Source organism: Bos taurus, chromosome 7 (genome assembly GCF_002263795.3).
Source record: "Bos taurus isolate L1 Dominette 01449 registration number 42190680 breed Hereford chromosome 7, ARS-UCD2.0, whole genome shotgun sequence".
Classification (NCBI taxonomy): Eukaryota; Metazoa; Chordata; class Mammalia; order Artiodactyla; family Bovidae; genus Bos; species Bos taurus.
The window spans coordinates 107,306,474-107,331,953 of record NC_037334.1 but is presented as its reverse complement, the minus strand read 5'-3'; the positions used below and the strand labels follow the sequence as shown (position 1 = coordinate 107,331,953).

General features: G+C 39.0%; 1 protein-coding gene across 1 annotated transcript in view; it reads left to right on the top strand.

Moving 5' to 3' along the window:
- Positions 1-25,480, top strand: part of FBXL17 (F-box and leucine rich repeat protein 17) — a 522,649-nt gene that overhangs the window by 177,369 nt on the left and 319,800 nt on the right. Inside the window, exon 6 of the mRNA XM_024995338.2 lies at positions 5,381-5,511. Within this exon, the coding sequence (XP_024851106.1) occupies positions 5,381-5,511 (131 nt within the window). The remainder of the gene's footprint in view (positions 1-5,380; positions 5,512-25,480) is intronic.

Genomic DNA, 25,480 nt, shown 5'->3' with positions numbered 1-25,480 from the left:
GTTGTTCTATGTCAGGTTCTAACTGTTGCTTCCTGACCTGCATACAAATTTCTCAAGAGGCAAATCAGGTGGTCTGGTATTCCCATCTCTTTCAGAATTTTCCACAGTTGATTGTGATCCACACAGTCAAAGGCTTTGGCATAGTCAATAAAGCAGAAATAGATGTTTTTCTGGAACTCTCTTGCTTTTTCCATGATCCAGCGGATGTTGGCAATTTGATCTCTGGTTCCTCTGCCTTTTCTAAAACCAGCTTGAACATCAGGAAGTTCACGGTTCACATATTGCTGAAGCCTGGCTTAGAGAATTTTGAGCCTTACTTTACCAGCGTGTGAGATGAGTGCAATTGTGTGGTAGTTTGAGCATTCTTTGGCATTGCCTTACTTTGGGATTGGAATGAAAACTGCCCTTTTCCAGTCCTGTGGCCACTGCTGAGTTTTCCAAATGTACTGGCATATTGAGTGCAGCACTTTCACAGCATCATCTTTCAGGATTTGGAATAGCTCAACCGGAATTCCATCACCTCCAGTGGCTTTGTTCTTAGTGATGCTTTCTAAGGCCCACTTGACTTCACATTCCAGGATGTCTGGCTCTAGGTGAGTGATCACACCATCGTGATTATCTGGGCCGTGAAGCTCTTTTTTGTACAGTTCTTCTGTGTATTCTTGCCATCTCTTCTTAATATCTTCTGCTTCTGTTAGGTCCATACCATTTCTGTCCTTTATCGAGCTCATCTTTGCATGAAATGTTCCTTTGGTATCTCTGATTTTCTTGAAGAGATCCCTAGTCTTTCCCATTCTGTTGTTTTCCTCTATTTCTTTGCATTGATCACTGAAAAAGGCTTTCTTGTCTCTTCTTGCTATTCTTTGGAACTCTGCATTCAGATGTTTATATCTTTCCTTTCCTCCTTGCTTTTCGCTTCTCTTCTTTTCACAGCTATTTGTAAGGCCTCCCCAGACAGCCATTTTGCTTTTTTGCATTTCTTTTCCACGGGGATGGTCTTGATCCCTGTCTCCTGTACAGTGTCACGAACCTCATTTCATAGTTCATCAGGCACTCTATCTATCAAATCTAGGCCCTTAAATGTATTTCTCACTACCACTGGATTATCACAAGGGATTTGATTTAGGTCATACCTGAATGGTCTAGTGGTTTTCCCTACTTTCTTCAATTTCAGTCTGAATTTGGCAATAAGGAGTTCATGGTCTGAGCCACAGTCAGCTCCTGGTCTTGTTTTTGTTGACTGTATAGAGCTTCTCCATCTTTGGCTGCAAAGAATATAATCAGTCTGATTTCGGTGTTGACCCTCTGGTAATGTCCATGTGTAGAGTCTTCTCTTGTGTTGTTGGAAGAGGGTGTTTGTTATGACCAGTGCATCTTCTTGGCAAAACTCTGTTAGTCTTTGCCCTGCTTCATTCCATATTCCAAGGCCAAATTTGCCTGTTACTCCAGGTGTTTCTTGACTTCCTACTTTTGCATTCCAGTCCCCTATAATGAAAAGGACATCTTTTTTGGGTGTTAGTTCTAAAAGGTCTTGTAGGTCTTCATAGAATCGTTCAACTTCAGCTTCTTCAGCGTTACTGGTTGGGGTAACTATATGTACCCCATACATAACTATATGTACTATATGTAAACTATATGTAGATAGTTTTTTGAAATTGTGACTTCTTTCTGTCCTATTCATTCTAGAAGATTTTGAATTTTCCTAAGTCCGAAAAATAGGTTTCCTATTATCTCTCCCTGTTATCAGCACTTTAGGAAGTATTCAAACCTCAGTCACCTTCCCTAATTTGAGGGGCCCAACTGACACAAGTCAAGCTTTCTTTATTACAGACCTTGGTTGTATCTTCTCACTGTGTGCTGGTGGAGGCAGTCATTTTTCTCCTGTGGAAAAATGTACATGAGAAAAGTTTACCTTTCAAGCCATTATTAAGTGTACTCTTCTGTGGTAGCAAGCACATTCACAGAGTTGTGATGAGATATATTACCGTTAGGGAGGCTAAGGATAAAGTGATAATTCACATAGCAACTTTGTGTGAGAAGCTGTGCTAAACCCCAGAATATGTGTGTGTAGGAGGTATTTATGTGACTGGATAGAATTTTTATGATTTTGCATCTTCCTGGTGACAATAATGCGGGATAGTTGAGAAAATAAAGTGACGCTGTGTATGTATCATATGTGGCCATATTTAACAGTTCACACACGCACGTGGTTACAGCAAAATTCATCCTTCAAAATAGTTTTTAGCAGCCCTGTGGTTCCATTTCATGTATTTCTGATTTTGCTGAGGTACAGACACGAGGCTACTGTCAGGATTTGAGCTCAGCAAGCCCCCCAGTGCCTGTTACTCACAGAGGCTACTTGATTCTATACATGTTCTCAGGACAGTAGTGATGAAAATTTTTGGGGTGTTGGGATCAAAAGTACCCTGTAAAGAAAGCTAACTATAAAAATAAAGTGGCTTAAGAAAAAAAATTTTTTAATTAGATAGAGTTGACAATATTAGATTATGGTAATACAACATAGTGTTTCAAAAGTTTAATGGATTGTACTCCACTTATAGTTGTAAGAAAAGGTGTTTTTTTAAAAATATAGAAAATAGAGTACATTACTGAGGGCAATGTTTGAAGGATAACAAATGATTTAAGTGATGTCTGAAAGATTATGGGCTTCCCCGTTGACTCAGTGGTAAAGAATCTGCCTGCCAATGCAGGAGGCATGGATTTGATCCCTGGGTCAGGAAGATCCCCTGGATGAGGAAATGGCAACCCACTCCAGTATTCTTACCTGGGGAATCCCATGGATAGAGGATCCTGGTGGGCTACAGTCCATGGGGTCACAAAGAGTCAGACACAACTTAGTGACTAAGTGAACAACAACTGAAGATTATGGAAACTTATATTGCTATCTATTTTGTATTTTATGTAGGTTTTTTTTTTTTAACCGTTCCTTTTGTTACTGAAGAAAAATTGTTTTGTTTAATGCCAGCCTGCTTTATTTATGGGGAGAGGTAAAGACTAGGGCCATGTTTCGGGTATAAAGTTAGAGCCCACGGGCCCCCCGTCCGGGCCCTGGCTGTGGTGTTGGCTGCAGTTTTCAGACCGTGAGTGAGGAGGCTCTCGGGGAAGGGAGACCACAGTCAGCCCCGGTTCCGACTGGTCATCTGTATGGACGTGCCGAGATAGAGCAGTCTGGGGTTTTGTTTTCTGTTTTTGACAAAGGTGAGTCTGTTCCCTTTCGTTATGCTTTGTTTGCCAAGTACTGGTGCAGTTCTGGTGTTGGCAAAGCCTGTGATGGCTTGAGGAGGAGCTTTGTGAGAACCGTTTCTCCTTTCCAGGTCCTGCCTCCATTCTCTGGTGGTGTCCTGAGCCCCACCCTGCAGGTGGCTTCTGTGAACATCTCTGAGAGGCCAGCTGCAGAGAGGTTTTCCTAAACCTCATTCTGAACGCTCGGAGTTGAGCCCTTGTGACAGAGGCCTGCAGTCACTGAGAAAGTGTCCCCTGCCGCGGGGGCACTTTCCGTGTGTCCCGCCCCTCGCTCTTCGTGCTCCGGGCGGCGCTGACGGGCGTCCGCCAGCAGTGAGAGTACGAGGCCTCTCTGAGAGCCGAGACCCTTTCCCTGTGTCCCGCCGCTCGTCCGCCGTGCCTCTCACGGGCGTCAGCGGCGGTACTACGAGGCCTCTCTGAGAGCCGGGGCCCTTTCCGTGTGTCCCGCCCCTCGCTCCGCGTGCTCCCGGTGGCTCTGACGGGCGTCCGTCAGTGGTGAGTACTAGGAGGCCTCTCTGGGAGCCGGGGCCCTTTCCATGTTTGCCGCCCCTCGCTCCTTGTGCTTCTCGTGGCTCTGACAGGCGGCAGCGGCAGCAGCGCGAGGCCTCTCTCAGAGCCGAGGTGGAAGGAGGGTTTCCCCCGCCGCCCGGCTTTCCAGAGCGGCTCTGTCCAACCCTGGAGCCCCAGCCCACACGCAGACGTAGAATAGATGTTAGATGTAAACTAAACAGCACAAAATGAGATAACAAATTCAGGTCCTTCCACATACTGGTCCCGTTTCAGATACTCAGTGGCCTCGTGTGACGAGTGGTTACTGTGTTGGACGCTAGAGAGAGAAAACACGTCGGTCACTGCAGAAAGTTCTCCGTAGACTGTTCCTTGTGTTTTGTCCTGCAGCAGCGGGGATACCAGCGTCTTCTCTTGGGTTTGAAGCTCACCTGACTCACTTTTGAGGCCTTTGGCAGTCAGGTTATGCCCGCAAATCAGGAATCACTTGCTCCCCCTACAGAAGGACTTAGGGCGGCCTCGGGTAGACCGGCCTGTACTGGAAGGGCTCCCTGATGGCGCTGGAAATGCCTGCTGCTGCTGTGACAATTGACCGCACACACAGCAGCTTAAAACAGCACAGATCTGTTACCTCATGGTTTACTGGTGAGAAGATCAACACAGGTCCCATCAGACTAGAATCATCTGGCCTGTGTTCCTTTCTGGGAAATTTAGAGATGTTTTCTCATCCCTTCGGGTTTTTGAGGAAATTCGCTTCCTTAAGTTGGTAGGTCTGAAAGTCCCGATGTCTTGCCGGCAGCTCTAGAAGCTGCCCACATTCCTTGGCCCTTGGCCCTCTTCCTCCAGACGCAAAGCCAGAGAAGGCAGGTGGAACCCCTTTCACAGTTTAAATGTCCCCTGCATCTTCTTCAAACACATCTCTGACTTTAGCTGGGAGAGGTTCTCTGTTGCTCTGAATAATCCAGGACAGGCACTTTATCTCAGCAACTTTAATCATATCCACAAAATCTCTTTTGCCATATAAGTTGGCACATGAGAGCATAGGGAGTGGTGTTATTGGGTCTACCAGATGCATCCAAATTAATTCTTTGCATGTTATTAAGCAAAACAGCTTATTTGAGATATAGTTTATTTGAAGAAGATAATTAAGAGCCTGCCATCTTTATCCACCTTGATAAAATATCACCAAGATATCTCTGATTAACAATTTGTTCTTATTTTATCTTTTATAAAAAAGAAAACCTGTACAACAGTGGTATTATCATGAAGATAAATATATGAAATCAATGTTAAAGAAAATAATCCTGTCAAATTGTAGGTAATTAATGTGATCGACTTAACAGCTTTCCCACATATTAGAATGCTAACTTTTGATTTTTATGATGCCTCAATAAAATCTGCTTGATTTTAATGTTTATTGCCATTCATTTGTTCACCTTAGATTTCTGACTCATTTCTTATTTATTATTAAAATATTATGTAACCATTTAGTTTAATAATTCTATAGTCTATTATTCAGTGCAGTGATATTCTGTAATCAACTGTTCTTAATAGTTTTTGAGGATGTAGTATTTATCTTTCTCATCTTTCATTTTATTTATCTCATTAGCTAAGAAACCTTTCCAGCTTGGACCTACGTCATATCACTGAACTGGATAATGAAACCGTGATGGAAATTGTCAAGAGGTGCAAAAATCTTAGCTCTCTCAATCTCTGCCTGAACTGGATTATAAATGACAGGTAACCACCTTAACATCTTAAAAATACTTTTTCAAAGGGAAGCATGTGTTCTGTGTACCAAGCACTGATTATCATTGTAATAAGGCATGTCTACTCTAAGGAAAATGTGATATAGCTGTGACTTTTAAAATAGATATTTTTAAGTTTTGAAAAACATTTAGAAGTATACTTTTAACCCATCCAGTTTTGGGGCTTCCCTAATGGCTCGGACAATAAAGAATCTGCCTGAAAGAGGAGACCCAGATTCAATCCCTGGGTGTGGAAGATCGCGTGAAGTAGGAAATGGCTACCCACTCTTGCCTGGAGTGGGTATTCTTGCCTGGAGAACTCCATGGACAGAGGAGTCTGGTGGGCTACAGTCCATGGGGTTGCAAACAGTTGGACACTACTGAGTGACTCACACTTGCTTATATTTGCAGCAAAGTTTATGTGTTAAGATTCATATGTTTGCCTAAAAGTCTGTTGAATCTTCTCTTTGTCACTCATGCAAGACATATTGTTTATTTGTCACTTTAATAGTTTTGCAACTTTTTGTGGTTGATTTTACTGTTCATTTATCAAGGAAAATGGTTCTGAGAAACTATTTCAAACATCATGCATTCAGATCTTTTCTCTAGGATGACATTTTGTTTTCTGTATAAATAGAATTTGTTTTGAATGTTAAAGTCATGTGATGGATAGTTTAATACGTAGTGTAAAGATGTGTAAAATGTTTTAAAAATAAGCATTTAAAAATGTTTTAAAAATAGTTTTAAAAATAAACAGTGATAATGGATAGGTCAATTTTTCTCTGAAATATTGCATGAGGGGAAAAAAATGCAAGAACCCTTGAAAATAGACTTCTTTGTAGTGAAAACAACTGCAGAGTACCACTATTCTGTGCTTATTCTATGCTTGTCCAACTCTTTTTCACATCATGAACTGTATGTAGCCTGCCAGGCTCCTCTGTCCATGGGATTTTGCAGGCAAGAATACTGGGTGGGTTGCCATGCCCTCCCTCCTTCAGGAGATCTTTCCGACCCAGGAATGGAACCCACGTCTCCTGCATTGCATATGGATTCTTTACCATCTGAGCCACCAGGGAGTCCTACTGCTGATTAGTTTAGGTGGGTTCTTAAATATAGGCATGAGATAAAGTTCTTGCTTAGTAGCTTTTCAAGAATAAATAAGTTTTAAAAAAGGCCACCAAAAATATATTGTTTTCAAAATAGGAAGCCCTATTTCAGCTAAAATTAGAACCTATTTAGATTTAAATGTTTTTTATAAAACAGAGCAGTGATTTGTAAAGTTTGTGTCAGATAATGCTTTAAATTTAAGACATTTCCCCCTTTCATTTTTAATTTCCTTTTATCCTTTTAACAGTAAAACCATGTAGACTCCATTTTCCCCAAAAATGGCAAATTCTAGTGGCATTCCTGTAAATTACCAGCCTTGCCCTTTAAATTACGTGTGGTAGCTTTTGACTTGGCTCTTTCTTAGTAACATTTTTCTTGAAAAATTTACTAGTCCAGAATTGGTCCATGGCCATCATTTATAAAAGGTGTTTATTGTTTCTGAATAATAGTCACTGTGTGATGTGTATCAAAATCTGAAGAAAATTGATGAACATTTAAAAAATTAAATTCTTTTCTATAATCTACATTCTTCCACATGATCAGTTATGTGACAAGTTTTAAAATAATCTTTTAAATGTTTTCCGTAACAACTGATAAAAAGAAGTACATGAAAAACGTCATCCTGTGGTTTTAGGTGTTTAGTATTAGCTTAATATTTAGGTAAACTTCTTAGTAATGCTTCAGATTGAAAGCTGAAAACTGTGCCACAAAATGGATATGAAAACGATGGAGAAGACTCAGTACTTGGAGCCTACAAAGGTAAGTAAGATGCAGTCCATATATGATCATAAGGGTTATCTGCTCAGTAAACAGGTTTTGCTTTTGCTTAGATTTGTATCATTTACACAAAGATACTCAAGGATTTCCCATCTTCTGGTGCTTGAAATGCTTATGTAGTCATAACTGGGTATTTACACATGAAAAAAAAGAGCAGCCTTCACCTTGCCTTTCCTTCCCTTTGTTAGGTTCCATCTGCTCAAATCCCTTTCCATAATATTTCAGTTGTTTTTTTTTTCCTATTTAACTATAATGATTATTTGGTGTTTGATCCTAAATGCTGTACTGTAGAGATTTATTTGCAAGGAATAAAAGGGTATTTTTATGTTTTTAATGGAAAAGTTTGAATTAATTGAGAAAACATGCATTTTAATGAGGTTGAGCGGTAGAGTTTTAAAGATCAGACTCTTTTAGGTTTTAATTACACCACTTGCACTTATCCTGTGTACTGTAATAGGAGTTTCAAACATTAAAACCCACTTTGCAGTGTCATCTAAATTAGTCAGCTCATTGTTCTTGCCATACTCTATCACTAAGCTAAGTAATATTTGTAATTATATTGGTATAAATCTAGGACTTCCCGTCAGACTTAATTATAATTTCAGCACTTAGCCGGGATGGGTTAGTAACCTTTCCCATGGAGGACACTAGAATGCACTAATGCATTTAGCCTATCAATTAGTGTCTGTTTTACATTTGTTCATTATTATTATCCTCTAGTAAATCAGGAAGTATTTATTAACCCCCTACTAAATACTTGGTGCTGTGCCTCAGACTGTGGGGCACTGAGTTCCTGCTGATCCCAAAGGCTTTCCTCTTTCGGTGATATAAGACTTAATGAGTGAGATAATAGTGAGCTTTGTAAGGATAGAGGGAAGGAAAGTAACCTTTATCATCCAGGTAATTGATAGGCACTTTACACGTGTTCTCATTTAATCCTTTCAACATCTTTTGTTCTGCTGAAGGTCATACTATTCCTATTAAATTTAGCCCGTTTGTTTAATTTTTCTTTGACTTTTCCGATTGGATGTGTTTTTTCCATCTTTACTGTAGTAAAAATTGGATGGGGGCAAACAAGAAAAAGCAAATGGCTAATGAGTCAATTTCCATTTCATAGTTGGAATTCACACACAATTGACATTTATACATAACATTCTTTTTTTTTAATACGTAACATTCTTAGTTTAAAAAAAACACAAATCTCATTATTTTCTTTCATAATAAAGTTATAATAGAACCTTTAGATACTATTTTATACCTAATGCCTATGAAAAGGATCTATGTTTAATGCTGCTAGCTTTAATAATGAATTCTTCACATGAAGATAAAGATTGATACTCTTCTCAGATCTTTAGATATAAGATTTATCCTGGATTTTAAAAGATTTTAACAATAAATGTTTTCGAAGTTCAAAATTTTAAAATATTTAGTAACTCAAGGTCTTTACTGTTAAGCGCACGGAACCTTTTAGCATTTTGTGGTTCTTGAATTGATCTGTGTGACTGAGACACGCTGTTCTTTATCTTTGTTTTTTAAAAAGCACTTTTTGTATTTAGAGAGTTAAACAGCATATTTTGTTGTATTCAGAAGGATGGTCTAGTAGTCATTTGACATTTACCATTGCTTTTGAATACAAATAAAATCCAAGTGGTTTATAAAAAGAGGACACTGACTATTTCTATTGATGATTTAAATTAAACATCTGGTTATTATTTCTCCTGTACTCTCTCTGACTGGAAGTTTGTTGGAATGTTTACTTGTATTTGATATAATTGTTTTGCTATTTCACATGCAATTTGGTCTTCACTGTTTTATTTTTTTTTTTTCTTTTTATGTTTGGTATAGAGTCCAGAAGCTGCATGACTTTTTAAAAGAACTAAATGGTTCTTACCTAGCTAGAGACGTATTCTTTGAATTTGCAGTTTAAAACAAAATTGAATGTATTGACTCTGTTGAACACAGATAGGACACTTTCTTTAAGGAGTAATTTGCTGCATGAGTCTTATATTTATGTAAAGGGAGCTGTTGCATCAGTGAACATCCTAAAATTTAAGGAGTTTTAAATCTGAGATTGTTGTGACCAGTTTCTTTTAAGTATAAAATAACATTTGCAATATGTTACTGTTTCTCTTTATATGTACTAGTGTTTAGAATAGTAACTATAAATGTTTTCTCATTAAATAGACTTTTAAATAACAACATTTTAAAATTGCAAATTGGCGAGCCAGAGTTGAGTCCAGTCCACAAAGCTGTTTTGTTTGGCCCATACAATATTTAAAAAATTGAGTAAGTTGCCAACTTTAAAAAATTGGGTCGTTCACATAAAAATCTGAATTTGGGCCTTCTTTTGGGAAAGTTGCAGATCTAGCAACACTGGACCCACATTTTCTCATGTCAGCGATCTTTCCAGGATGAGTAATGGGCTTTTCTCGTCGGCCATTCTTCAATTTCTCCATTATTCTCACCCAGCATGATCTAGTTTATAATATCCACCTGTCCCCACCTAGTCTACAAATTGAATTCTCCCTTATTGAAATTCAGAATATAAAGATTTTTAGGTAAGGATTTCTCATTTTAAATCAAATAGTTCTTTTTAAATTGAGTCTGATAAAATATATTAACAGATAATAGAGAGTTAATTAGTTTCCCTAAATTAGTTCTTTCTTATTTCAGACCTCAGAACTTTGGCCAACAGGTTGAAGTTACAGAGGGAGACAGAATTCAGCTTAAAATAAGTTAAAACCTTGGTTTTCATTGACTGCCTTCCAAAATAGAGAACTCATTCCCACTGACAGTTCTAACAGGGGTGTTACAGTTTCCCGAATAACAGAGTTGAATTAGTATACTAAACTACCTCCAACTTCAAGTCTGTGATTCAAAGTGAATTTATTTGCAGTGCTTAGTATTTGATTCACGATTCCTTTGTTTATAAAATTTAGAAAAGCCTTAAGACTTTTCTTTTCTTTCTCTTTTTCTCTTCTCTTTTTCCGCACAGAGCCCTTTTTAGTCTTTTAGGCACTCTGAGATTGAAGTCGTGAAGTGACAGATTACTCTACCGCCCCTTTCAGGGAGACTGACAGCACCCTGGCTCATGTAAAACTCAATGAGGCTTTCTATAAAGATTTTTCTAACTCCCTTGATCTTCTCTGGATGTTTATTCTGTTTCTTCTTTCAAATTTCCGTTGATTCAATAAAAAACGGTGACATTTAGAAATAAAGTTCAGAGAGGATTTGAGCAGGTGTTGGCGATATAAAATATTTGCTGAGTGCCCATTGTGTTTTATTTCCAAGAATTGTTTTGTGAACATATGCTATATATTGTTTTTATAAGTGTTCGAGGACTGGATGGATAATCTACCATCTTCCTGTGAATGTCATGTCACAGTGGACTTAGAATTTTATTTCATTTCAATCCCCTAATATTACTTAATTCTCCTAGAGACAGAGGTTTAAAGATTGCCCAAGCGGGGGACAAACCTATCCATTAAAATCCAGCAGGCATAGTTGAATTTGAGTCGGAGAATGTTTTGTTTTCTATTAAAGTTAAGTGGTCTGGAGGAGAGAAATACTTTTCACCTTGGAGTACTAAGTGTGAAGTTTGAACAGTTTTCTCCTATAAAAGCACGAAAACTTGGAAATCGAGAGGCAGTAAAAATAGCGCTGCCCATCAAAGTGGCTCCACGGTGGCCTTCAGAGACTGTGGAGCCTGCAGAGACTGCAGAGGAGCCTGTCTGCATACCTTTGGTGCCTAATAATGTGGCTGGGCTGGTTGGGTGGACTTTTACTAAAACTGAATTTTATTTATTTCTCTAATTTTACTGCGTAGTTTTGAGTATATTCTGTATGTATTCAGATTTTTTTAAATGAATAACTGTATTTTACTGACTTCCAGGAGAACTGCAGGGAGAGAACTGAGTGTTTCTGAGCTGGTGACACTTGTTTGAAGCTGGCTTAGATTTGACCCTCTCTTTTATAGTCACGGTCACTTGTAAGGCCATCCCTAGGAGAATAGAATGATGCTGGGGTGAGTGTTCTTCCAGTCCCCTTTGCATGCGTGTGTGTTGAGTCACCTCAGTTGTGACCGGCTCTTTGTGACCCCGTGGACTGTAGTCTGCCAGTCTCCTCTGTCCATGGGACTCTCCAGGAAAGAATCCTGGAGAGGGTTGCCATGCCCTCCTCCAGGGGATCTTCCCGACCCAGGGATCTAACCCACGTCTCTTATGTCTCATGCGTTGGCAAGTGGGTTCTTTACTAGTGGTGCCACCTGACAAGCCCTCAGGTCCCCTGACCATCTTTGAAAATGAGGCCTCTGGTGTCCTATCCATTAGACCCTCTCTTTACAACCACGCTTGTTTTCTGTGGTGCTGCTAAAGTTGAAGGGTATGACACTTTCTCTCCTTTGTTTCTGAACCAAGGTTAATAATAGCAGGTAGTGACAGCTACCGTTTACTGCTGTCTGTGCCGCACAGTGTGCAAAGTGTTCACACCTGTGTTTCATTTAACCTCTGCGACCCTGAGGAAGAAACTAGCCTCACTTAAACAAAGGGACTAAGGTCCAGGAAGATTAGACCACTCTCGACTCCTAACTGGTGGAAACAGACTTGGAGCCCATTTTTCTGCCTCCAAAGCCCCAGCTCTGACCACGAGGGGCGCCCTGCCTGCCTCAGGCCTCCTGCCCTGTGTCCTGGTTTGCTTAGGCCAGTCTCCGCCCCTCCCCATGGTTTTGGGGGGTCGTCAGGTTCCTGTTCATGCTGCTGCTGCCCCTTCTGCGATCCGCATGTCCTGCTTTGGATGGCAACTTCTGTGGTCATCCTATCTTCAGGCTATGCTTGATCTTTCTGAACATCAGTAGAGTGTTCCCTTTTCTTTTCCTTATGGGATATCTGAGAAGTTAGAGTTTCGGATAAAACCTGTTGTTGTTCAGTCTTTCAGTCACGTCCTTCTCTTTGTGCCCATGGACGGCAGCCCGCCAGGCTTCCCTGTCCATCACCATCTCCCAGAGTTTGCTCAAACTCATGTTCGTTGAGTCGGTGATGCCATCCAACCAATTCATCCTGTCACCCCCTTCTCCTCCTGACCTCATGGGAGCTCACTGTGTTTTTCAGTGAGTCGGCTCCTCGCATCAGGTGGCCAAAGGAATGGATTTTCTGCTTCCAGTGAATATTCAGGGTTGATTTCCTTTAGGATTGACTGACTTGATCTCCTTGTTGTCAAGGGACTTTCAAAGAGTCTTCTCCAGCATGACAGTTTGAAAGCATCAGTTCTGACGTGCTCAGCCTTCTTTATGTTCCAACTCTCAAAACCATACACGACGACTGGAAAAGCCATAGTTTTGAATATACAGACCTGTGTTGCCAAGTGATGGCTCTCCTTTTTAATACACTCTCTAGGTTTGTCATCAGATCAGATCAGTCACTCAGTCATGTCCAACTCTTTGCGACCCCATGAATCACAGCATGCCAGGCCTCCCTGTCCATCACCAACTCCCGGAGTTCACTCAGACTCACGTCCATCGAATCAGTGATGCCATCCAGCCATCTCATCCTCTGTCGTCCCCTTCTCCTCCTGCCCCCAATCCCTCCCAGCATCAGAGTCTTTTCCAATGAGTCAACTCTTTGCATGAGGTGGCCAAAGTATTGGAGTTTCAGCTTTAGCATCATTCCTTCCAAAGAAATCCCAGGGCTGATCTCCTTCAGAATGGACTGGTTGGATCTCCTTGCAGTCCAAGGGACTCTCAAGAGTCTTCTCCAACACCACAGTTCAAAAGCATCAATTCTTCGGTGTTCAGCCTTCTTCACAGTCCAACCCTCACATCCATACGTGACCACAGGAAAAACCTTAGCCTTGATTAGACGGACCTTTGTTGGCAAAGTAATGTCTCTGCTTTTCAATATGCTATCTAGGTTGGTCATAACTTTCCTTCCAAGGAGGAAGTGTCTTTTAATTTCATGGCTGCAGTCACCATCTGTAGTGATTTTGGAGCCCAGAAAAATAAAGTCTGACACTGTTTCCACTGTTTCCCCATCTATTTCCCATGAAATGGTGGGACCGGATGCCATGATCTTCGTTTTCTGAATGTTGAGCTTTAAGCCAAATTTTTCACTCTCCACTTTCACTTTCATCAAGAGGCTTTTTAGTTCCTCTTCACTTTCTGCCATAAGGGTGGTATCGTCTGCATATCTGAGGTTATTGATATTTGTCCCGGCAATCTTGATTCCAGCTTGTGTTTCTTCCAGTCCAGCGTTTCTCATGATGTACTCTGCATAGAAGTTAAATAAACAGGGTGACAATATATAGCCTTAACGTACTCCTTTTCCTATTTGGAACCATTCTGTTGTTCTATGTCCAGTTCTAACTGTTGCTTCCTGACCTGCATACAAATTTCTCAAGAGGCAAATCAGGTGGTCTGGTATTCCCATCTCTTTCAGGATTTCCCACAGTAGATTGTGATCCACACAGTCAAAGGCTTTGGCATAGTCAATAAAGCAGAAATAGATGTTTTTCTGGAACTCTCTTGCTTTTTCCATGATCCAGCGGATGTTGGCAATTTGATCTTTGGTTCCTTTGCCTTTTCTAAAACCAGCTTGAACATCAGGAAGTTCACGGTTCACATATTGCTAAAGCCTGGCTTGGAGAATTTTGAGCATTACTTTACTAGCGTGTGAGATGAGTGCAATTGTGTGGTAGTTTGAGCATTCTTTGGCATTGCCTTTCTTTGGGATTGGAATGAAAACTGACCTTTTCCAGTTTGTGGCCACTGCTGAGTTTTCCAAATTTGCTGGCATATTGAGTGCAGCACTTTCACAGCATCATCTTTCAGGATTTGAAAGAGCTCAACTGGAATTCCATCACCTCCAGTAGCTTTGTTCGTAGTGATGCTTTCTAAGGCCCACTTGACTTCACATTCCAGAATGTCTGGCTCTAGGTCAGTGATCACACCATTGTGATTATCTGGGTCGTGAAGATCTGTTTTGTACAGTTCTTCTGTGTATTCTTGCCATCTCTTCTTAATATCTTCTGCTTCTGTTAGGTCCATACCATTTCTGTCCTTTATTGAGCCCGTCTTTGCATGAAATGTTCCTTTGGTATCTCTGATTTTCTTGAAGAGATCCCTAGTCTTTCCCATTTTGTTGTTTTCCTCTGTTTCTTTGCATTGATCGCTGAAGAAGGCTTTCTTATCTCTTCTTGCTATTCTTTGGAACTCTGCATTCAGATGTTTATATCTTTCCTTTTCTCCTTTGCTTTTCACTTCTCTTCTTTTCACAGCTCTTTGTAAGGCCTCCCCAGACAGCTGTTGTGCTTTTTTGCATTTCTTTTCCATGGGGATGGTCTTGATCCCTGTCTCCTGTACAATGTCACGAACCTCATTCCATAGTTCATCAGGCATTCTATCTATCAGATCTAGGCCCTTAAATCTATTTCTCACTTCCACTGTATAATCATAAGGGATTTGATCTAGGTCATACCTGAATGGTAGCTTTTCTCTAAGGAGCAAGCGTCTTAATTTCATGAGTACAGTCACCATCCGCAGTGATTTTGGAGCCCAAGAAAATATAAAGTCACAATGTTTCCATTGTTTCCCCATTTACTTGACATGAAGTGATGGAACCAGATGGCATGATGGTAGTTTTCTGAATGTTGAGTTGTAAGCCAGCTTTTTCACCCTCCTTTTTCACCTTCATCAAGAAGCTCTTTAGTTCCTCTTCAAGTTTTGCCATAATGGTGGTGTCATTTGCTTCTCTGAGGTTATTGATTTTTCTCCTGGAAATCTTGATTCCAGTTTGTGATTCATCCAGCCTGGGATTTCTTATGATGTACTCTGCATATAAGTTGAATGAGCAGGGTGACAATATACAGCTGACATACTCCTTTCCTGATTTGGAACCAGTCTGTTGTTCCATGTCTGGTTCTAACTGTTGCTTCTTGACCTGTGCACAGATTTCGCAGGAGGCAGGTCAGGTGGTCTGGTATTCCCATCTCTTGAAGAATTTTCCATAGTTTGTTGTGATCCACACAGTGAAAGGCTTTAGTGTAGTCAATGAAGCAGAGGTTTTCTGGAACTCTCTTGCTTTTTCTATGATCCAGCAGATGTTGGCAATTTGGTCTCTTGTTCCTCTGTCTTTCCTAAATCCAGCGTGTACATGTGGGCGTTCTTGTACTGTTGGACCCTGGCTTGAAGGATTTTGAGCGTCACTTTGCTACCATGTGAAACGCGTGCAGTTGTGCAGTAGTCTGAGCATTCTTTGGCATTGCTTTTCTTTGGGATTGGAATGAAAACTGACCTTTTCCAGTCCTGTGGCCACTGTTGAGTTTTCCAAATTTGCTGGCATATTGAGTGCAGCACTTTCACAGCATCATCTTTTAGAATTTGAAATAGCTCAGCTGGAATTCCATCACCTCCACTAGCTTTGTTTGACTAAGACCTATAGATTTTAAACATCTAAATTTTGTAACAAAAACATTTTTTTCCCCCAACAATGCCATTTACAAATGCTCTTAATTTCTTCCTAATTTTATTGAGGAAAAGTAGAAAGTGTTGCTCATTTTTATGTCTAATATCACATCTGGCTCGTATTTGATACCGAAAAGAATTTCAAGATGAATTTAGAATAGATATTTACTTAAGTGTTGATGCACATTTATTTTTGCAAATATTTTAGTTTCTATAGATGCTCTCTGTCAGTTGTAATAAATTAATCGTTGCAGAGTAAAGGAGAATACTAGGTGCTATATACTTGGAGTAAATATTACTGAGTTAAAAAGAAGGAAGTTAACTTCATTGAATGTTTTAGTACCTTTGGTAAAAAAATAACTGCCGTAACTAATCTGTACAGTATTATGTGATTTTTCAAATAGCTGATGATATTTTTCTATAGAACAGAAAGTTTCTCTGATGAAATGATGTGTGCATTTATCCTCAGATGAAATTCAAATTAAAGGTACTTTTTCATTGTTTGGTATGTAGTGATACTGGATATCAGTTCTGATATTGGTTTTTTGAGTAATTCTAATTATTGAATATCACTTACAGGAAATATTAATTAATATATAGCACTAAAGCATTTAACCTAGTACAGTTACTTGAAAGGAAAATCTGTATGAGATCATCTGTATCTTATCTGTGTCAGCCAGGTTTGATACTTAACTCCAGTTCTGAAGATGAGATGGAAGCTGGATTTGACGTAGATGAGTTTGTCTTATTGATTCTCCATGTTTGCATTATTTTGTCCTGTGGAATAATGTCAATTTTTATGACAGTTCCAACATACAGTGGTAATTTTTAATTTCTACTTTGGTTCCTAGTGAGTGATAATAATGTAAAAGTAAACATTTTTGTAAGTAATAATAATAGAGCTTTTATAGTATCATATTATTGGTATTCCTGGATGTGCTATTTAAATATTGTTACTGATTCTATGTTTTTAAGGCAATATAAAGATAAGTGAGTGTATATATTAAGCAGTTAGTTTGTGGGATTAAAAATCATGTTTTATATGTTATGAAATCAGAATTCATGATCAAATTATGGGAAAGGATGGACACAATTTATATGATGAAGAATGCACTGCTGTGCATTGGGAGGCTTCCTAACCTCAAACCCATTTTAAAATTGCCAACATTGAACAAAATCTTCATCTCTTGATGAAAATGATAATAGTTTATTGACTGTTCAAATATATGACTTCCTGCCCTGCCTCCCCTTCCCTGAGTAGTTGTCTTATTCTTAATCCCCAACCAGAAATGGTAATTAAAATAACTCACTGTTGTCAAAATTTTAAAATGTATGATAAATGAAGCCCAGTAAATAGTGAAAATATGAGAAAGGTGATTAAATCTGACAATTTCCTTGTAAAAGGCTTGAGATGATAAATATCTCCTGTGATTAGTTATTAATTTTGTGCAAGAGATTTTGCTTCAGCCTAAAATATTTTATGAACAGTGGCGTAAAGAAATATCTTAGAAGATAGGTACACACATGTTTAACCAGAGGAAAAATTGCTGGAACTTGACTGGTAATAATTAAAAATGGCAGACTTGACATGTATGTGCCTGGGCCATTTTCTGTATGATGGCCCTTTTAGAAATTAAAAAAGAAGACACGACGACATGAAGAATGACACAGTACTTTCAGCTTGAACCTTTTTGCCTCATGAAGACGGAAAGGTTTTATGTATCTCATTCCTCAACTGATAAAATATTTAATTTAAGGTTGTATAAAATAACTCCTTGCTGACTGAAGTTCAAAAGTTATTGAGACTTGTTTCATTAACAGTTCTAGTTGCACTGCGAATAATTTGCCTTAAAAAGAATGTGAATTCCTTTATTGTTAAGGAAAAGAGGAAATAATAATGGTGGTTGTAATGAGTGCTGTATCCCATCACTGTCGGCTGAATCCGTAGCCCGTCGGTCGACTGGCGGCAGACGACATTATGTGGCTGTGTGATGTTTTGCTCATGACTCTCTCCTTGTAAGGGGAACCTGCCTCTTTGTCTATGGCCCTCTGCCCCAACCTCAGCCCCCGGTACCTCGCATAGAACCCAGCTCAGAGGAGTAATTTAATGCCTGTGTGTTGAGGGAATTATAAATGCTGCTTTTGTAGGATGTGTAAGTTTGTTTTTAAATTTGGCTTGAGCTCTGGTTAAAATCCAGGCAGTTGGCTCTCATGTCCTATTTTCCCCAGGCTTTATTTATTTCTGAATTAAATTGGTACTTTCTAAAGTAAGGGCTCCTGTCCTCGTCTGGACTCAGGTAGAGCTTGCTTTCTGTAGTGCATACTTCCTGTCTGGAAGCGGTAGCTCCGATTCTTGGACGGTGTGCTCTGTGCTTAGTCTCTCAGTCATGACCGACTCTTTGCAGGCTCCTCTGTCCACGGGGATTCTCCAGGCAAGAATACTGGAGTGGGTTGCCGTGCCCTCCTCATAGGTTTTAATGTTGAATCATTGGCTTCTGTCTTTTGAATAGAATCTTTGGAATACTTTTAAATGAAGACCCAGTAACTTTGCTCTTCATATGTAATGATATCTTGTATTAATTGAAAAGAGGCAGAGGAGACAGGTACAGCATTTTTTTCTGTTTCTTGGTGAGAAGAGTATGGCTGTATGAGAAAATTGTTGCAAGTTTTTTCTTAATTCTTCCCGTAGCACTTTTGAGTGCTGCTATTTAAGTGTATGTTTAATATTTGGTTAATTGTTAGTATGAACCTAAGCATACTGATTAAGGGCAGGTTCACATTAGAACAATTATCTGGTTAATTGCTCTGGTGCAAAAATAGGCTAAAAAATCATCAGAACATCAACTTGTGAAAGCACTGGCAGGAGTTGCAAAACCACCAGGCATCCCTACTGCAAATCACATCAGCAAAGCAATTAATTTAGGCTAATTGCTTTTCTGTTTGTTCAAGATGCACTTTGGAACTGTCTTTTGAAATCATGGCAGTTAAGATTAGTAAGCAATATAACGACAGAATGTTAGAATTGCCACTATTTTTCAAAAATGGTGACTATTCCATATGAGCCTATATTGTAGATCTGTCACTCAGGTAGGACTTTGAGATAATTAAAGCAAAATTGGAATATGTTAGACACACAAGATTTCCTTTAAAAATAAATTGAGTAGATTATCTTTCCCGAATGGTAGCACAGGGTTATCTGTAATCTGTAATTATCGAGTCAAATTATCTAGTTTCAGTAATGCCCACTAAGGAGGCTTGTTCACATAGGAGGAATGTCCCTAACCACCAAAGATGGCATTGGCTGATGGCATTTTCTCTAGACAGATGTGTATTTGGCTTCTTGCATGGCTTCTCATAACGTAATCAGGATTTTTGAATGTCTTAAAAACCAGATTAGGCATCCCTCTGTTTTTAAAGTTTTCCTTTATTGAGTATTATAATTTTGGCAGCACCAATTTGTCTAAAATTGAAAACGACTTGAGTTTCCAACTGTTTCTTTATGAAGCCATGTTGTAAGTGAACCTCTGCTAAAAAAAATGTCAAGTTTAGGAAATTAACCATTCCCCAAACCGCTTCTCTGTTCACCATATTGTCAAACAGCAAGTAGCTATTTCCTTCATTTCTCTCCTTCCTTAAGGAGCAGTTCTTATCACACAGTGTGTTTAGTGGCATATCCTGCCCCATGAAATTACCCGAAGCAGATTGTATTGTATTGTATTAAGGACTGTGGCTCTTGAAATGAATCTTTTAGAGACATTCATGTTAAAGGAAGTTTTGGTAGCATTTATCATTTAGTGACTTTCTGTAGCTGTGACAAAAAATTTAGAAAGATAGTCATTAAAATGAGATTTGATACAATAAATTAAACTTCAAGTTTTGCTTTGGCATTCTACGTTTTGCTTGTTAGTGGCTCTAAAAATCTTGTTCTTTATTTCTGCTTAAATCTGTATGACTAGATCTCTAAAGCCTCGCTGATGAACTATAGACAAAATTATTTTTCTCTAGTGATCATTTTCATGGAGAAAAACAAAAGGATATTTAGTTTTTACAATGATATGTTTTTCTTTACTTTTTAAAATAAAAAGTCATAGTTTCTAGAAGTACAGCATACTGATCCAGATTTCTGGGTGATTCTATTCATTGTGAATTGTTTGACTAGAAAGCTACATGCTGAAGGTTAAAATATCAAATCAGATGAAAATAAATATACTGATTAGATTAAATAGAAAAATGTGGAGGACTCTTAGAACACAGAAAAACAAAGAAATCTAAATGATGATATCAGTCACCAGGTCTGGATGCTGGTCTTCTTTTAAGTCTGTCATTGAAGCGACAGAACAGTATTCTCTAGATTGGGGGGAACTCAAGCTAGTTCTTCTTTTTGGTTTTAAGACATGAATTCTGCAGTTATTTATAGTTGAAAGGTGGCATAGGTGTTATAAAAGTTGTCAGTATTTCGCAGGCTTTAGAAGATCGCAAACTGTAGCCACACACTTGGCCCACGGCTGTGTGCAGGCCTGTGTGCACTAGGGTGTAGCTATCCTACATCAAGAGGGCGTCTTTCCCTAGCCCCTCGCACCTGCCCTGGCTTTGTGACTTGCTCTAACTAAGAGGATGCAGTGGAAATTTTGTGGGAGGCCTTCAAAGGTTTGGCTTCAGGAGGCCTTGCAACTTTTGTTCTTGCCTTTCTGGAAGCTGCCCCGCCTGAGGAAGCCCAGAGTTGTCTCTCTGGGAATGGGAGATCACCTGGAGATGGAGGTCTAGCCGGGGTCATCTGTCAGACATGTCCGTGAGGCCGGGTCAGACCATCCAGCCTCACTTTGCAGAACTTTGGATCCCTGCAGCCCTGTGAATAAAACCAGCAGGCCTGCACCGCTGAGCCCGGTCCAAGTTGTTGGTCCAGGGACCTGTGAGCAGATAAGGGTGGTTGTTAAGCTACGAAGTGTTGGTGTGGTTTCTTACTCAGACAGTGATTTTGTAGCTGATCTATGTTGAAATTTTATAGTAAGTTGCCCAGAGTGTTTTATTCATTACCCTATTTAATTATCACATCAACTCTGTGACATAGGGATCACTGCATGCGTGTGTGCTAAGTCAGTTCAGTTATGTCTGACTCTTTGCGACTCCTATGGACTGTAGGCCACCAGGCTTCTCTGTCCATGGGATTCTCCAGGCAAGAATACTGGAGTGGGTTGCCATTTCCTTCTTCAAAGGATCTGAGCCACCGGGGGAAGCCCTATAGGTATCATTATACTCTATTTTATAGATGAAGTTAAAAAAAAAAAGACTCAGAAAGGTAAAGGATCTTGTGGACAATCACAGCTAGTAAGTACAGTCAGGACTGAATGCAGATTTCCCTGACCTCAGTCCCGTCTACCAAACTTCTCACGAAAGCTTATTCCAAGTTTTAAAATACATTCAGTTGCAATAAGCAGTTAAACCTACCAGTAGAGTCTGTTGAATGTAAGTGCTAGCTAAATTGCATTGTAATAAAATAAATATCATTGATTAAATAAAATTAGAATAAAATAACATCCATTTGAAGTTTCTAGTGTTACTGTTTAATTTTGAGTATTCACCTAAAAAATGCAAGGGGAAAAAGTCAGGTCTTCTGAAAGGTATAGTGTGGATACAAACTTAAAAGTACATAAGTAAAGGGCCTTGATTTTAGATATATTTAAAACAGTTTTCCGTGTTTCATATTATTCAGAATAGAACCTTTTCTACCCTATTGTCAAGTTAGGGAGAAGTGGAAAGAAGGAGTCCACCTCTTAGAAGAATTATGGCTGAAACTTAATCACTGTTACATTTGTCTTTAACATCTGTGTTTTTTAATAATAAGTCTTGTAAGGACATAACTTCTATGGCATGTAGTCAATAATGGTACTAACACCTATGACAAAAATACCACAAAAAATTCCACAAACAGAAGTGAACGTCTTTTCATGTTTTAAACACTTTTACGTTTAATTTTAAGTCTCACCTTAAAGACCATGCATCAGTAAACTAGTTGAGGCTAGTAGGTGGTTTTGATATGTATACCATAGCTCATCTTACCATTTACTACAGCAGCACACTAATCAAACCTGCCTCGGGGTTTTATTGCCTGTTAAATAAAGCCTGGAAACATTTCCCTCCGTGATTTATTATGGTATTTTGAGAAGTTGTTTCATTTGGGAAATACAATTTCCATTTGTTTTCCTTTTAACTTGAATTTAAACTCGGTTCTTATTTTTGGTTTTGATTAATCTTTTTTTTTTCAATAGCAAGTTACCAATATGTTTTAGTATTTTGATGTTTTGTTGTGTTACACACACAGAGAGAGATTAATATTTTGTGTGAATATGTACCTGGAGAATCTCACATTTGGAGAGAGAGAGAGTAGGTTGAATTTTTTTCTTTTAGTTTTAATTTATATTCAGATGGATTATAAATTTCTTAGAATGTGACATTGATAACCACATAGGAATTAAAACTGTATCTGAGAATTTTGTCTTTTCCGTAGTCCTGGGCTTCTGACCAGAAGTTTAGTAAATGTGTGTTGATTGATTACATGGCAATACAAATAAACCCAGTGAGCATAAGCTAGTGTTCAAGGTGAAAGAAAAAGAAAGTGAACTGCTCATATTGGTCAAGAAATAGAGCAAATCAAAATAAGTCAGTCAAAATAGTCAAGTTCATGTAATGAGTGTAGACTTAGCCTTTAAAAATGCTCTATAAATGTAATTGAAAAGTTAAAGAGGCACAAACTGACTTCTCTAACAGAGTGGTGGTTTATGAGAGAGGTTCATGGATACGGTTTTAGTGTGACAACATGTTAACCTTGCTGAGTTAACAACACTGAGTGAAGGCAAGGGGAGAGAAACCTGAAAGAAACATGATATCCTTGCGGCAGCAATTTATTTGGAAAAGGGACAACAAAATATGTCATGACAATGCCCTGGCTTTCATCATTAAACTTAGTAAGGAATTTAAAAATGAGACGAAACAGAAGAGTTTTCTGTAACACTTTTTTCCTGCAGATTTATAGACATTTATTTGTTGGATAAGTATCTTCAAAGAAATACATATTACTTATCATACGGTTAATATTTTGCATACTGTGTTCTTATTGGAATTACCAGTGTTTAATAATTTGTAGCTTTATATAGTTGTCCATCTTCTTCTTGTTCCCAAGATTTTTCTTTTACAAATTTATTCCCCGTACCAAGACAGCATTGTTAGGTTATAGAGGAGTTTTTTTTTTTTTTTTTTTTCCTTTTTGGTGATGGCTTTTGGCATTTGTCTCCAAGTACAAATGTAACAAATAACAGTGAAGCTTGTTAGAGGGGGAGAAGTATGAGGTATCGCCGGGCAGGCTCCGACAGATGTTTAGACATCCGCACGGGCACTGCGGCTGCTTGATGCTGGCTTCCTGTTTTGAAATGTAGCTGTTTTAAAAGAGACAAGGTCAGCATAACTTGACACTCCTGTTGCTGCCTGTGTGCTTTCCCCACTGACATTATCTTTCTAGAGCTGCATTTGGATGGTCACTAACTGCCCCTGTCAGTTGTATCTTACATTTCAGTCCTCTAAATAGGTTGTGTATGCACACTGTTCTCAGGTAAAAGAACTGAGTTTGTGGTGATCCACACTGGTGAGCTTGCCAGTACACGTGGGGGAGACCATGGAATAGTGAGTAATTCAAGGTAGCAGGAAATCCTAACATGTGCTCTCCATGTTTTTAGTATTAATTGGCATTGATTTCATTTCATTGTTGGGAGGATAGTGTCCTGTAAGCATTTAGGTGGAACAAAACTTCTAGGTTTAAACCTGGACTGATAATCTTCAGAGCAATTCATCCTCAGGCAGGTAATCAAAAATATGCACGCTATTTTGAAAGTTCTTAATAAAGCTGTTATTTAAAAGTGCTAATCATATACAGGTGAAAATTCCAGAATATACCCAAAATGTATTCTAATCATCAGTATCAAGCTGCGATCATTTATTTTGAGAATCACATTTGCAAGCTAAGTCCATTTAAAATAAATACTCAGTCTTAGTGTAAAAGTAATTCTTTTAAAAGTGAAATTACTTTTTTTAATTTCAAAAGAGTAGACACACCGAGCTGGGTTGTTTGATTTCAAGTATTTGTACAAGTGAAACTTAACTTCCAAAGACTTTAGAGTAGGAAAATTGACAGCTTTTGACTTTATATTTTAAAGGCTACGTAGTGGAAATTTTTGTTCAAATTAAATTTCTATGTAATTTGATGTGACTGCTTTTGACATTCACAAATTATGTCATTCATTTTAACCTGCAAATAAGAAACCCAATGACTTTGGGATTCAGCCCTGAAGAGCTCTCACAGGTGCTTAGGCATGTTGCCTCTGTCTCCACCAGGAATAATGAGATGATCCCTAAATGAGATGTTGCAGCTTTCCCAGAGGAGAAGGCAGTGGCACCCCACTCCAGTACTCTTGCCTGGTAAATCCCATGGACGGAGGAGCCTGGTAGCCTGCAGTTCATGGGGTCGCTAAGGGTCGGACACGACTGAGTGACTTCACTTTGACTTTTCACTTTCATGCATTGGAGAAGGAAATGGCAACCCACTCCAGTGTTCTTACCTGGAGAATCCCAGGGACGGGGGAGCCTGGCGGGCTGCCGTCTATGGGGTTGCACAGAGTTGGACACGACTGAAGCGACTTAGCAGCTGCAGCAGCAGCTTTCCCAGAAGCCCTTGTAGAAGGAGTCTTTTACCCTTTCTGATCCATGACAGAGCATTTGATTCCCAGGAAGTGTGCCTGCTTTACTTTGTGTCTTCTTTCCTTACTTAGAGCTGTGATCTCTTTTACTTTTTTGTGAATGTAGTCATTGGTGACATTCTCTCAGTTTTTCCCCATTAACTTAGATCTTCCCTTCCTTAAGTCTGTAGAATATTTTCTTTTATTGTTGTCAGTGTCACTGATGACATTTTCATCTGATTCTTGACATATTCATTTTATAAAACATGGCATTGTAAGGAGTTTTTTGGGCAGTGACATTTCGGCAAACACTTGCCAGTGGCTACCAGAGAAGGTCAGTTAGACGCAGAACAATGAAATACATTTCTCTGAAAGTCTTCTCTGTAGTACTAATGAAGAGGGCTTGCGGAGGACTCTGGAAGTTGTTGTTATTGTTGGTCCAGACTTTACCATTGTCATTCACTATATAACCTTGGTAAACTTAAATAAGTTCTCTTTTATAAAAAAAAAAACAACAAACTTATTTAAGTTCTCTTTTATAAGATTGGGGTAATGAGAACCTACCATAGTGAAATGTTTGGAGGCTTAATCATGTTTCAAAAGCACCTTGAGTATGAACCATTAGTTCATTATTAGAATGGTGGCTTGGGTGGTATCATCCATCATCGATGCTTTATCACCATTGTAGCCTTATGGTTCCCTGCAAATTGACAGCAAAGGTCTTAAATCAAACGTTTTAAAGACACTAGCAGATTCTTGAAGGTTACTTACTGCTTATGGTGTGGTGACACTGCAGTGTTCATAATTACCTGAAGAAAATAAGGCATTTAGTGTATATTCACTTTTGTATATTTTCGTAAACATCTCTATTTTCAGATTAAATGGGTGAAGTGTTTTCAGAT